The following is a 14,883-nucleotide window of genomic DNA, read 5'->3' as shown; positions in this document are numbered from 1 at the left end:
CCAGCCATGCTGCGTTTCTCCTGCTGTCTAAAACATGCATTTTGGGTTGTTTATAACTTTGAATGTGAGTGTCAGTGGTTGTGTGAAAGGTGGGGTAGGTTCAGGTCATCATTCTTGGTACATTGATGCAAGTTAGGAGTGTCAAGATAGTAGTAAGTATGAAGTAAGTATGAAATCAGCCTCTTCCAAGTCTCGGATACATCTTGTGTTTGGCGTCAAAATACCTAAATTGTACTCCTTCACCAGCTAACTCAGTTTTTCTCTGTTTAAAGTGGAAAGGAACAGTCACTGTCTCATCCACAAATAACATGAAGCGCAAATATTTATTATATATGATACATGTGACAATACAAATGCTTAGGCTGAATCTTTAACCTCATTAAGAAAATGAGTTTTAGAACATAGACATCCAGACGTTTCGTGATATTTGAGATTTTTTTTCAAGCAGCCGTTGAGCGTCAATAAACCTCAGACCGCTCTTCAGACTGCTGGTTAAAGGAAAAGCAGCACCACCTAGTGTCTGTTTTGAGAAATGACAAAACTGTATTGTCGAGCAGCTAACGGTGTAAATGATCATTTGGGAATAATTTCTGACCTTTAAAATACAGAAGTTTGTTTATTGTTTTTCTTCACTCCCGTTTTCAAATCACCCAACATCACCTGTTCGTTGTAACGATTAGTGTTGGACACAAATTTTGGTTCTGTAATAGCTTAATAAAATAAATCGAGGTTTTGCATTTTGAGCCGTAAAGTTCCAGGAAGACATGAGCCGTAAACTCGGTCGGAGCGGGGGGTTGAACCAGCGACCACGCTGGAGGAGGAGCTTCCAGAGACCGAGTCTGGCTCAGCTGTCGCTCGCCTGCTCCGCTCGCCTGCTCACACCGTGGTTCTCCACTGAAATTTCGGTGAGAATGGGCGACCGAGGGCAGCTTTGACTGCCTGATATGATCACATGAAGAGGTGTGGTCAGCATCTTCGGTCAGCGACTCTCAACAGCGATGCCTCCACAGCGAGTGTCCGCCCTGCCGAGGCAGCAATCCCTGCTGCTGCCCGCCGTCATCAACCCCTTCGTCCAGGACACCAAACTCAGCAAAGCTGACATCGCGAAAGTGAGTGTATCAATGCATGTGCTCAGGAATACACGCACACACCGAGGTGGATCCGTGTTGTGTACGTGTGTGAGAGAGATTACGGTCATGCGTGTGCAGCAGCCGGGGCCTGTAATCTGCAGCCTCCACAAGCCTCAGAATGTGCTGCCCTCACAATGAGAACCGTTGTGTGCGGATTCCAAAGAGACGCCCACTGACCATTGTTCTTCACCTCTACATGCATGCGCGTGTGGGTTTGTTGTCTTTTGCAGTGCGTCCTCCTGGGCATATTCCTGGTGCCGATCCGGGCCGTCCTGCTGTCGCTCGTCCTCACGGTGACATGGCCAGTTGCTGTCATTATAACGTTCAAGCATCCTCTGAAGGGAGCCGAGCCAATGACAGGATGGAGGAGGTAAATGGGATATGAACGGAGTGTTTCTTTTTGTTACCTGTATTGGAGAATGGTTCGCTTATTTAGGAGGCGGAACACCTGGCTGTCAAGCAGGAGAGGGTGAATGGCATCTGTTTACATGCTCATGGTGCCATTCAAGGAAATAAATGTTGATTCAAACACAATGTCAATGACAGGCCTCTGGAACAATGCATAAATATGCAGTGTGAAGTGAACAAATATCATCTACAAACAACATTCTATTGAATAACAATGCTAAATATATGAAAATCTAGTTCTAAGTGAGTCAAATTCAGCGCAGTGTTGCTCAGAGTTCCAACCAGAGACAAGCCTTTGTGATGTCACTGGAGGTAGATCCTGTCTGTGCACCATTAGAATGCAGGTAAAAAAGAGAAAAAGCTCTTCAATGTCATAGGAGAAATGCCGATCTGTTGCATGGCAGCTGGATGCTCTGATCGTGCCAGTGAGCATGTTGGCTGGTTCTTCTAACCAAGAGATAAAGAGTGTAATCAGAACTAGGTGAAGGAAGTTGAGGGGCGTGTGGCAATATTTTGCTCTGAAACTTTACCTCAGGCTGCCTGCAAATGCCCACGGTTCTCCAACATCATCAAATGGCTAGCAATGATTCCAACCGATCAAAACAGTGGTGAGAAGCTATCAAAACATCAGTAAGGGTTTGTCAGTAGTCGCGGGTAAAAGACCGACTGTTACACCCAAAGACATCGTGTTCTGTATTGCTGACCCTCCCCAAGAGAGTTTTGCATTCCATTTACATTAGCATTCAGGGATACCGTCTGTCTCTCATCTCTTCAGACACCTCATCCTCCCACAATAGTCTGAATCATCGCTTCCACAATGACGTGTTTATAAACAAAAATACGTCTGTCGATTACATTAACCTGCGCTTCTTCCTCAAAAGACATTGAAAAACCCCTCATTGTTCGCTGATGTTGCCACTACTTCCGCCGCTGCAGTGCACGGCGCACCTCGCCCCATTCACTATGTATTCTATGGTAGTACATAGAAACTGAATTCTATTTGTTTGTTTTTTTTTTGTAGACACGAATGAAAACTCAGTACTTCCTCCTTCTAATTGCATATTGGTCGATGTTGGTGTCGTGACACTTTAATAAGTAAAGAAATACAGACTTAGGTTACATGACTGCCCAGAAATCCAAATTATTACTTCAGTACTGTGAAGATTCGACTAAAAAAGAATGTCAACATCTGAGTGTGACTATGAGAATGATTTGAATTTCTCTTGTTCGGACTATGCTACCTGGATAATCCAGTTTTTAAGATCGATTATGTGCCAGGACGACGATCTAATGGGTGTGTTTTCCAACCAGCGTGCTGTGACTCACTAGTCTGCGGCAAGAGATTGTGGAAACATTTTTACTGTAAACAAGTGATCTCCTCCAAAAAGTCGCCATTCATAGTTAAGTGTCTGTAGTTAAACATTTTCACAAATTAAAAAGGATTTTCGCCCATTTTGACAGTGCAGTCTGGATGTCATCATTCTCTCAAAACAATCCAGAGTAAGTGGCATTTCACAAAGGACACATCAAAGGACACAAACACATTTTGAGCAATTAAAATTACATGTTTGTATTTATATTCATTTATTTTCTACTGTGTTTTAAACACTACAATGAGCTATGTTTGCGTGTTCGTCACCCTGTACATGACGTATGCCTGCTTGTCGACAAATGGTTAGGTAGTTGGTGAGTAGTCAACTACCAAAATAATCATTAGTTGCAGCCCTAAAAATAAGTGTACTGGTATCAACCATGTTGTTAGTGGCACTGATTCTGATCTACAGATAAATACATTTAGGCCTCAACCACCTTCACTTTGGTCCACTTTTGATTGTTAGTCCTCACTCACGTCTCGCTAAGTTTCTACTCATTGCAACCACACTACTTCTTTAAAGAAAACCAGTTAATGACAAAGATGATTTTCTTTTTGCAGTGAAGTGCTTTTTTGAAGTGCAAAGAAACATACCAAAAGGTAAACAACAAGGCTCTGATAAAGAGCACTCTTGCAATGTAAAAGGTCACATTCACTAAACATGGAACTAACAACGAAATGAACAGCAAATGTTCATATGAACAGGATTTAAGTCCCCCCAAAACACGCCAGGGTCAATCGGCCAACTATTAAACAACGAGATAAACTTTGATCCTCTGTGAGTGTCAATGAAACTCACAGCTCAGACAAGAGAACTCCATCATTGAGCTGAGAAGGTGTGTGCTGAAGTTACAGGTGCATCTGGCTTACAAACAGCTGGAAGTCCATAGGAACCTTTGACCAATGAGTTGCTTATCTTAAATGCCAATTTGTTTCTTGTTGTTTTTTGTTTCCTGGTCAATTAGATACTAATGGTGGTACATTGTCAATATAGAGGAAATAAGAGTTTTTGGATCACTTTGTCAAGTGTTGGCATGGCATAAAGTCACAAATCTAATACAGGTAGATCAGGCCTTTATTTATATATATATATATATATATATATATTGTGAGTATTCCACTGTAGGTTTGGTCAATGCTGGAATGTCTTGATAAAACCAGTATTTTCTTGCGAGGAATGAAGGAGCATGTGGATCTACTCTATGTACTTTGACTGATAGTTCTATCCATCAATCCAACGCTCACACTGGTTAGAGCAGTTGAAGCACTGTAACAAGAATGATTTATACACAAAAAGCCATAAAGTTGACCATAAAGCTGATAGTTCAAGTTAACCTTTGAGCAGGTGAGTCTATCTGTGCTCTCTTTTTTAAAGTTTACAAAGGTTCAAAACCTATCTTGTTTGTTATTGCTTTTTGTACAAGGGTGTGCAGACCTTATAGTAAAGGGACCCATGATTAGGAAGACGGGTATATGAGTGAGGTACTGCAGTTTGAAGCAATGTTGTCAAAGTCCATGGTAACACAAGCTGATTGTTAAAATTGATCAAGTTCAAGAAAACAAAAAATATACAAATGTTTTGATTTCAATGTCTAGATATATATAGCATAAGTATAACATGAATCCCATCCCATAACTGTTAACTTTTGGGGTGTCAATGTTGTAGATTGTTTGTGGGCACTTGCTTTGTTGCATGTGCACTTGCCCTGACGAACGTTCTAGCTGTGTCTCATCGCCATGTGTTTGGCAGCATCTGTGAGCAGATGTGACGTCCAAGCTGTTTCTCTCTCAGTCACAACTTTGAAAGTGACATGCCTGGTGCATGTCCCTTAACTTTAAAAGTGCAGTTGATTTTTACTGTCACATTGATGTTAGACTATCCTGTAACTTGTACAACTGACCTTCCTGTAATGTTTCTTTCATTCTTAAAAAACATGTTGGCATTACAGTTTGAAATTGTTTGCTCCTGTTTATTCACAAAGTGCTTGCAGAGCAGCGTATTCTCCAGCTAATGGTTCCTGACATGACTCAAAGAATGTGCAGCTGCTTGCTCTTCTGTCCAATGATGCATCTCTCCAGATAGTATCTCCTGAAACGTGATCAACTCAGTTCTCAGAAGGGTACTAAGCATTTATTTGCAACCTTTTGGAATACTGAATTATATCTGTTCTTACGAAACCAGAAGTACAATTCACAAGATAACAGAAACCAAGTCTAAGTTTGTAGTGGCCAAATTATGATTTCTGCTCAAAAATATATTCCTTAAAAGCTATTGGACGTATATGTCTTAAAACAAAGATAATTGTAGGGTAATGAATAACGTTTTTTACACCACAGAAAACAGTGATGACAAAAAACATCCTTCCTCTTTCCTGCACTCTTAAATCGTGATTGGCCACTGTCTCATTTTCAGCCATATTTGGTCTGAGCATTTTCACACTTCTGTTTCCACTGTGAAAGAGAAGAAGGAAGTTTAAGCCCCTGTGAACTCAGGGGTCAAAAAAGGAACACATTTGTGCAACCTCACAGCTACCGTTCGCAGTGATCCGCTTTTGTTTAAAAGAAATTCCTCTTTTTGTTTATTAGCGAGAAGCTTTGACTGAGACCTCATTTGTTGTTTTCATGGACCAAATGAACAGACATCCTTCAGTGTGCTTTGCAAGGCCACTTTCCACTGCCACGGGTGCCAACATGGATGTTTAGAAATATTTTCACACTTGTATCTGACAGGCTTTGTTTGGCTTCAAGACCATGTCTCGAGCAGGAATAAAATAAAAAGAAAACAACACCTCACCTCTTCTTTCCCACTGAGGCTTTGTCATTGAGTCACAGACCAGATCATCTAGAATGGTGGGTTTCGAGAGGTGGAATGTTGCCTACACTGAAGCTCATTAATGTGAAATTCCTCCGCACACATCAAAAGCAGACCCTAGTTTTTTTTCCTTAGTTGTCAATTGGATTGAAATACTTCCAGTACTTCACTGAATATAGTAATTTGAAAAGGAGTTCTTTCCTGAATGTCACCCGATCCTTGTATGACTTTGAGCGCATGGATGTGCCCAGGCAAACTCAGATCTTATCTAGCATTCTGAATACCAGGTTGCAGATGCAGGCGTGTGTAGTTGTGGGGGCGTCCAGTTCTTTTCCAAAGAGCCTCTCTATCAATCTTTCATGTGCTCCATTTTGGGTCAGTTGATGCTCATATTCTAGTCCTTGGATTATTTTTTATTGTTATATTGCACATATTCTGTCTTTTCTGCATCATGTTGAATCAAATATCTATAAGGCCTATTGGTGCCCCTTTTAAACTACCTCTCCATCACCCAGTACGTCTTGAGTACATAAGAGTAGCTTCTTTTCCTTGCTCATCAATACTGAGAACCTGGCTTTTACTTCCTGGTAGTATGTATGGAACCGTGTCTTGCCATCCCACTAGATGGCAAGATAACCTACTGAGCTATGAAAATGTGGTGAATGTTTCATGAAGCCTTTTCATTGCTGACTGAAAGCCTTCTGTCCCTCAGGTTCCTGTGTCAGAATGTGATGGCCTTTTTGGGGAGAGCTTACTACTTCTGCATGGGCTTCAGGGTGGTGGTCAAAGGTCGACAGGTCACCAGCCATGAAGCGCCCATCCTGGCCGTCGCCCCTCATTCCACTTTCTTTGACGGCATCGTGTGCATCATCGCGGGACTTCCCTCCACCGTGTCACGTGTGGAGAACTTGGCTACACCCATTTTTGGCAGTAAGATTCGTCCTCTCGCTTTACTAAACGGGAAGAGGGAGGAGGGTTTGACAAGCCTTGTTTATCTAACCGCACTGTTTCCCCCCCCTCGCGGTGGAACCTTAATGTTCTGGTCAATTAGTCTTGATGGTTAACTGCAAATACTTGGAGTAATCCAGCCGTCAAATGTCTGGATGGAACACAGGAGCGTAACAATATCACCAGTCAAGCGTCCCTGCTTTATGCCACAACAAGTCTTATTAGTCATGTCCTGCTTCCTCTATTTAGTGTGCGCGCTTGTGCCTGCAGGGTTCGTCCGTTGTCTACAACCAGTGCTGGTTTCTAGAAAAGATCCAGACTCCAGGAAGAACACAATACAGGAGATTGACAGCAGAGCCAAGTCCGGAGGGCTGTGGCCACAGGTCTGTTCTCACAGGCCACAGAGTGACTCGCAAGAAAGCTGGTGCCTAATAACAAGAGGCTTCAGCTGAATATATGGTCATGTCTCAGATGTGATACAAAACATTCAAATTCCCCATGCACTAACTTGAAATATGTTGTGCAGGTTCTTATCTTTCCAGAGGGAACTTGCACCAATCGCTCCTGTCTCATCACCTTCAAGCAGGGTAAGCTATTTGTGTAAGTGTGTTCAGAGATGAGTATGAGACAAAGTCAAGGAGCTGGATATGTGTTGGATGTGCGGAGAGGAGTGACAGTGTTGGAGCAGTAATGTCGGAAGAGAAGAAGTGGCAGCCTGCCTATGGGGATCATGGAGAGAATTGGTGCGACAGGGGTGGTGGATGAAGATAGGGTTCGGTGGAGGAGGCTGACAAACTGTGGCCGTACCTGAAGCAAAGAACGCAGTGGCATAGCAGCAGTAGTAAGTGCAGTGCCAGACATTGAATAAAAAAAATAAAATAAGCATCTGCTGGCTGTGGTTGTAAGTACGGGTGGGCGTAAGTCGAGCAGGTCGTAAGTCGGATGTTACTTGTATACCATTTCCGAACACCAGCGGGTATCATCAAGGCCTTTATTGGCTTAGTTTGCTGCTTGTTTAACCTAGTATGGTATCATATTTAAAAATGAGCCCCTGGTCATTGCACTCCAGAAAGATGACCTCTGCCCCCACAACATAGTGTACCATATGCACTTGGAATTTGGATGCCACATGCATGAAGTTCCTTAGATATTAACTCTTAAATCAGTATTTTGGATTTGCTTGCTCAAAATCCAAAGTATGTGTTTTAGCTTGTGACCTGTCTACCTTAACTCAAACTCAAAATGCTGATGTTGACTGTGAGCCAGCTCAACTGACTTTCTTGCATGGCTCCTACTGGGTTGTACAAGCAAATTTCGTAACACGTCTGCCACCTGCTGTCCCTCATAGCTCATTTGACTTACTGATGTCAATGTTGTTGCAACTGATGAAAAAATGCATCAAATCATGTAGATTATGTAGAAATGAGCTCCTCTTTGAAAGTCTGTGCCCTCAGTGCTTTTCTAGCGTCAGAATGCATTTGTGCTTTCCTCCATTCTCTTCTCCAGGAGCATTTATTCCTGGCGTCCCAGTGCAGCCGATCCTTCTAAGGTACCCCAACAGACTAGTAAGTAACTGAGTCATCATGTTGGCTGTTGCAAAAACGCATGTGTAATCTCATCTGTTCTGCCTAACTGTGTCTGTGAGTCACCCTCTATATATGATTCTTACATCATTTGTTGATGAATTAAAATGTTGTTTTCCCATCTCTGCAGGATACAGTGACCTGGACATGGCAAGGCTTCAGCTCGTAAGTAGCATCGCTTTGGCTTTGCTCACAGATCTCCTGCATGTTTGAAGGTGTTGGCTGCGCAACCTACTGACTTTAAAGTGAAACACGTTGTCTTATCCTCATGCAGGAGAACCCTGCTGCTTCTCACACTGTCCCAGCTTTACACCACAGTAGAGATTGAGGTATAAAACTGAACAGCACTAATGCTGTACTCTCATGCTGTGACTCGTCTGACATCATCTTAATGTCTCATGTTGTGGTACAGTCCTGAAACTCTGTGATACTTTTCTCCTTGTTCCCTGAAGCAAGTTCACATTCTGCTCGACTTGACTGACCCTATTTTTTTTTTTTTTTTTTTTTTTTTACAGTTTCTTCCACCACACATCCCCACTGAGGAGGAGAAGAAGAGTCCAGCTTTGCTCGCCAGTCGAGTGAGAGAGATCATGGCTGCGTGAGTCAAAACATTGGTCACAGCGATGTCCTAGTCTGGTGGTGTTTCATCCACTTTTTTGAACACTGTTAATAATTGCAGGGCTCTGGGCGTCCCGGTGACCGACCACACATATGAGGACTGTCGCCTGATGATCTCTGCTGGAGAACTGACCCTGCCGATGGAGGCGGGGCTGGTGGAGTTCACCAAAATTAGCCGCAAACTCAAGTGAGCGCTCCGTTGTTGAGCTAGTTTCTCTCCAGCAGCTCACCGCTGTTTACAGTAACGCATCAGTTATTTATAACTCTTGTTGTTAATAACATTGTTCTGCATCTGCTCAGTCTGAAGTGGGACAATTTGAAGAAAGAGCTGGAGGGCTTTGCAACCATGGCCACTTCTTGCAAAGGCGGACGTATCACCATTTCAGAATTTGCCAAATTCCTGAAGCTACCGGTCAACCCAGCCTTGGAGGAACTGTTTACTCTGTTCGACAGGGTGAGGGATGTTTTTGTCAATCACTCAACTTCACCAGTGAAGCTTTGCCTTTTGGCTCAGCTCTCTTCACCATGACAAACAATAGTGTCATCATGTCTGAAGACTGCACTGCACTGGCTGCACCTCAATTGTGAATAAGACGCCAAGGAGCTCAACTGCAACCTCACTCTTTTCCCTGTGAGAACCCTGGGGTCAGACTGATGTCTCCAGACTGAAGATCCACCATACCTGTGTGCGTTCCAAATGAAGCTGCATGTTGCTGAAGATACCTACATTTAGTTCAACGTGCATTTGCTTCACCAGAAAGCCTATTTTAACATGTCACCGTTGGTTAATAATGAGTCGTCACGATGACCCTCATTGTTATGATTCCTAGAACGGAGACGGCACCATCGATTTCAGAGAATATGTGATTGGCGTGACTATTTTGTGTCGACCAGCAAACACGGAGGAAGTTCTGCGGATGGCTTTCAAGGTAGGACCGGTGTATTTGATGGTGAACAAATGTATCTTTAAATCATCAAGTCGACCAGTGACTGCTTGATGGATGGAGATGATGGGTGATGCTTTGTCTCTTCTCCATGCAGCTGTTTGACACAGATGAAGACCAGAAAATCACCCGGGAGGAGTTCACAGCACTACTGCGTTCTGCACTCGGTGTGTCTGATCTCAACATGGCCAAGCTTTTCAAAGAGATTGATGCCGACTGCTCTGGATACATCACCTTCAGTAAGTACTGTGTTTACATGTGTGTTGTGTGCCGGTCATACACTGAAGCTAAATATGACATGTGACCACAAATGTCGAGCAAAAGTTTAAGCATTTTAAGTAGAGAGGGTGTTCCACGGCTGCTGATTTTAAGATTTGGCGAAAACAAATTGATGCTGAAAATAGCCCTGAAAAAGAAACGAAGGAACAAAAGTTATTGAGAAATTTTGTCTTTTGTGTTACAGTGAAAAAGATTTAATTTGATAAACTATATGCTGAAAAAAATGACAACATGAACATGAAAATTAATGGGATTACATTTTTGGAGAAAAATGAATTCATTTTGATAAATTGTCTATAAAGTGGTCAGGCCAGCAATGTTGTATGGTTTGGAAAAAGTGGCAGGAAAAGACAGGAGGCAGAGCTGGAGGTAGCAGAGATGAAGATGCTGAGCTTCTCTCTGGGAGTGAGCAGGATGGATAGGATCAGGAAGCAGTAGATCAGAGGGACAGCACATGTCAGGTGTTTAGGAGACAAAGTCAGAGAGGCTAGATGGAGATGGTTTGGACATGTACAGAGGAGAGAGAGCCAGTACATTGGTAGGAAGATGTTGAGGTTGGAACTGCCAGGCAGAAGGTGGAGAGGAAGGCCAAAGAGGAGATTTATGAAGGTGGTGAAGGAGGACATGAGGTTTGTAGGTTTGAGAGAAGAGGAAGCAGAGGACAGGGTGAGATGGAGAAGGATGATCTGCTGTGTCGACCCCTGAAGGTAGAAGCCCTGAAGGCAGAAGGAAAAGAGGAAGAAGAAGGGTCTATAAAGTGAACACTTCAGGAGTAGCAATGTGGAGCCCTGACCTTGTTTTTTATGCTGGTTAAATAAAACCACTCGGTTATGTTTCATCACTGCGGAGAAAACATTTCACTTACCTTGATTCTGATTTACCACAGTAGTATTCATTTTGTCGCCCATTTTATTTTTCAATTTAGTCTTAGTCTTGTGCCAAAGTTTATTCTTAGTCTTTATTTTATTCTTTGGTCTTTCTTTAGCCATTCGCACACCATTTTGTTAGTCACATTGTAGTCCACTAAAAGTTGCAGCAATTTAGAGTAGTGTTAGTCTAACAAATGATAATAAATCCATTTATTTTAGTCTCTTTTAGTCAAAACATTTTAGTCATTCTTTTCTTTCCAGAAATACCATTTTTTATTTTTTTCCAGTTGACTTATGTTCCACAGCAAAAATGTAATTGTTGGATTGTCATCATTGTTTTATTCCCTGAAAACGCTAGTTGTATCTTGTGTTTGTGATGCATAGGTGAGTTTGAAGCCTTTGCTACCTCCCACCCCGAGTACGCAAAGCTCTTTACCACATACTTGGAGCTCCAGAGATACCAAGCAGTCCAGGAGGCGAGGCCCGGCGACTTGGAGTTGTCCGGCCAGCTTGGTTCCGAAGGCAGCCCGGACGACAGCGTGTCCGACAAGAAGGACGACTGAGTATCCAGGGACGGAAGACGATGTAATATATTCTCTCTCCCGGCAGCATCATTTCCCAATACTCCCACAGCAGAGCCAAGTCATGTGCTTGCCTTTTTTAAAGAGTGCTTCTATTTTAAATTCTAGTGCCTTATAGAGATTTTAAAACCAACTCTCCCACCACTGCACACCACTCCTCCCTGGTTTAAAGAAGGCAGTTGAAGCCATTCATTCGTGTTTTAATGCGCTGATGCACTTCCTTGTGTCTTTCCTCGAACCACAACTGTTACACTGGTTTCAACGGTTCAGTAGTTCTGTGTGCTGATTTCACCTTTAAACATCCTTGCTGTGTTGGCGACCTGGTGTGTCTTTGTGAGTCTTCTTTTTTGCCAAACCGACACCTTTTCCAAGTCTCTGTGCTGCTGTGTTGCAATAATTAGTCTACACTGAGTTTTGTTGAAGCCACAGATGTTGTGTCTTGAAAACTACGCCCAGCGTCTGTACACTTTTTTTCCCCCCTCCAGCACTCAGGGACGCAGATCTTGTACGACGACTGTGTAATTAGCGAGAGCTTTGCTTTGCATGTGTTTCCATTTGCATTTCTACCGAAGATGTTGCTGGCTGCTGACGCAGCAAAGCGTGTGTGCAGCTGTAAGTTGACTAATGCAAAAGAAGCAGGCTCCCAAAATAGAGCAATTTGTGAGAGCAAAAAGGCGGCAGTGGTTTCTCACAATTCCAGGGGGGGACCTTCCCACGAGCAGTGCTGGTGTTTATTTGGCGTGATTATAATCGTGGTTCTTTTGTTGTTGTTTTTTGTTAACACTGCAAAAGTTTGCTTTTTCAAATTAAACAAAAGAAGAATTTTGCCAGCCTCTTGTTTTCTTATTAATCACTATGATAACTTGGGGGTGGGGGGGAACATAAGATTCTAGCGTTCTTCTCTCTGTCCACCAGAGGGAGGCATTTTATCATTCGGTCTTCATGCGGCGGATGGATTAAAATAAAGCTTAACCACAGTAACTTCATTTTAAATAATCTCGGAGTTGCAGTTTATTTTTATTTGCTTTATTTTTTTATGTTAGTGGTATTTTTGGGGGTGGTCAACATATGAATTGGATTTTTTTCAAGGCTTAACATCAATCATCACAGATTTTCTTTCTCATTATTCAGTCCAGGAAACTGTGAATGTAACACTTGCTGTTGAGTCCATCTCACACATTTGCTGTGCTGGCGCATTTGTTGTACAAGGCAAGTTGTTGCAACTGTCCACCACAGGAGCCAGTAGCAATGATTCAAAGGAAAACCTCGGACCTTCTGCTGCCTACAACCGTGGTGATCCATTAAGACAGCGCTTATGATTTGGGTGAATTTGGATGAATGACTCAGCAAATCCCCATCTCTGAAGAATAACTGCTCTAATAAACCATCTCTTCACACATAACCTCTGTACTGCATTTCACATTCGTGATCCTGTTTTAACATGGTGGTACTTACTTAAACTACTTAGAAGGAGACCTATACCTATTTCAATGTACTGTTATTCAAGCACTGAACACGTGTTTATTTGATCTCAGGCTTTTGAACCTTACAGACAAGTAGACAACTACATTGGCTTTCTCAAACTTAAGGCTTGGTCTGTCTTGTAGCGGCCTAATGTCTCTGAGAACTACACAAAGCAGAGATTGAACCCCGTGGAAGGATTCACCTCCACACCGAACCATCGAGCCCTGTGACCCACAGCAGGATTGTTGAACAAGCACAACAAGTGTTGACGCCGCACACCTCCAGAAGATCGTGCTGACAGCAAGGGCCTTCATTTAGCTCACATTGTAAGGCTTCCATTTTCAGGGACAAGTCTGTGGAATGGGCTGAATGTAGCCCGGATGCTCGTGTCAGTGGCAACATCTCCTCTGTAAAATATTGCCATAAAAAAATCACACATTATGCTGTGATGAGATTTTTATGTGGGCACCTTTGCCACTAGGAACGGGCAGAATTAGTCCGAGAGGGTGGTCATGTGTGTTTTTGATAATGCTTACGGACTAACAGGATTGCAGCTGAGAACACCAGGAAGAATCACAGGAAAAAAAATCTTTATTATGAAAATAAAAAAAAAGAATAAATGTAATATTAGTTTTAGTTCTGTTTTATGTTTGTCCTCTTATGTCGAGCTCCATCTCTTTGTTGCAATCGTGATCAGAATATGGAGTTTCCATCCATCAAAATTATGGTCTGCTTCTTGTCTTAATGATAATAATGACAGAGACATGTACTGTTTTGTGCATTTTTGCGTACTTTATGGCACTGCCACATACATCATACATCCATACTTCCATGGATGAAAGGAGGGATTTGTCTTTTTTAGGAGGCCAGCCTACTTTCATTCACTTTCATGTTCACCGACAGGTGCTTATTTGTGGCCCCTAAAGTGACATGTGATTGTTAGCTTGTGTTCTACCAAGTCGGTCTGACCAGACAAGACTCTGAGATGTCAGACTGAGGGCCAGGCAGTGGGCATGTCAATTTAAAGCCTGTAATACTGGAACAACTGCTGGATCAGTTCAGGATGTCTAGTTCATCATGGACTTTCTTCCAGAGTTTGCCACAGTAAGTTGACCTTCCCTGGTCCGTTTGTCCAATGCTGTCTCTCCAAACCCCTCTGATATTCATTTGAATCATCCAAATCATGGCCTCAGTGTAAACCACACATCATGGAAGCTTTCACAACTCTCCCATGAAGCATCACTCTCACACTTGCTGCTACGTTTCATTCTTGCTAGTGCTCCATTCAATACTGATGCACCAGTATCTAGATCGGTGCATGTCAATATGGCGGTCCATGAAGATCAAAGTGTTGGCGTTCGATAAAATAAATGTGAATGACTAACCCAAAAATCGATACTGACTGTGAGGGATTTGATGAAACATGGGAAAGCAGATGTGTGTTTGTGCTTCAAAGAGTGGTTCGAAGATGGAGTCATGCTGACGGAGGGAAACGTATGTATTTTGACGCCAAACACTATTGCACCACAAGACTTGAAAGTCTGTCATCACAGGCTGCTTTTAATTCGATTTCCCGTCAAAGAGGAGCCACGTATTGACTGTTCAATAAATACAAACTGAACAGTGAAAACAATGGCCACTGCACTCCACATGCCGATTCAGCCACTCAACTTCTCACCATTCAAGCATTCTTCATTCAATGCCTATTCTTTAGTCGCACTGGTTTTCATCATCCCCTGTGTGTTGACTGGTCAAAATATCACACCCCTGATGCTTGAAAAGTCCAGGACCAATTCCACCTCTCCACTTGGGCTAAGTATAGGGCCAAGGTGTGGTACCTTTTCCTATACGCCGACACCACAGGGGAGGCATTTG

The 14,883-nt window shown here is 42.8% G+C and overlaps 1 protein-coding gene across 1 annotated transcript; it reads left to right on the top strand.

Moving 5' to 3' along the window:
- Nucleotides 1–824: 824 nt before the first annotated feature.
- lpcat2 (lysophosphatidylcholine acyltransferase 2) lies at nucleotides 825–12,370 on the top strand. Its single transcript, XM_053866647.1, has 14 exons — nucleotides 825–1,109; nucleotides 1,361–1,500; nucleotides 6,435–6,652; nucleotides 6,941–7,053; nucleotides 7,197–7,257; nucleotides 8,177–8,235; nucleotides 8,384–8,418; nucleotides 8,528–8,582; nucleotides 8,769–8,851; nucleotides 8,933–9,058; nucleotides 9,172–9,325; nucleotides 9,702–9,800; nucleotides 9,913–10,054; nucleotides 11,348–12,370. The coding sequence occupies exons 1-14, from the start codon at nucleotides 999–1,001 to the stop codon at nucleotides 11,524–11,526; spliced, it is 1,575 nt and encodes a 524-aa protein (XP_053722622.1). The 5' UTR covers nucleotides 825–998; the 3' UTR covers nucleotides 11,527–12,370.
- Nucleotides 12,371–14,883: the final 2,513 nt, after the last annotated feature.

Source organism: Synchiropus splendidus, chromosome 5 (assembly GCF_027744825.2).
Source record: "Synchiropus splendidus isolate RoL2022-P1 chromosome 5, RoL_Sspl_1.0, whole genome shotgun sequence".
Classification (NCBI taxonomy): domain Eukaryota; kingdom Metazoa; phylum Chordata; class Actinopteri; order Syngnathiformes; family Callionymidae; genus Synchiropus; species Synchiropus splendidus.
The sequence above is the reverse complement of the archived record's forward strand: the minus strand, read 5'-3'. Positions and strand labels throughout refer to the sequence as shown.

Coding starts and splice junctions, on each gene's coding strand:
- lpcat2 (XM_053866647.1), top strand. CDS start 999: ATGCCTCCACAGCGAGTGTCCGCCCTGCCGAGGCAGCAATCCCTGCTG. Junction 7,054..7,196: donor CCGGAGGGCTGTGGCCACAG/GTCTGTTCTCAC, acceptor TATGTTGTGCAG/GTTCTTATCTTTCCAGAGGG. Junction 7,258..8,176: donor TCTCATCACCTTCAAGCAGG/GTAAGCTATTTG, acceptor TCTCTTCTCCAG/GAGCATTTATTCCTGGCGTC.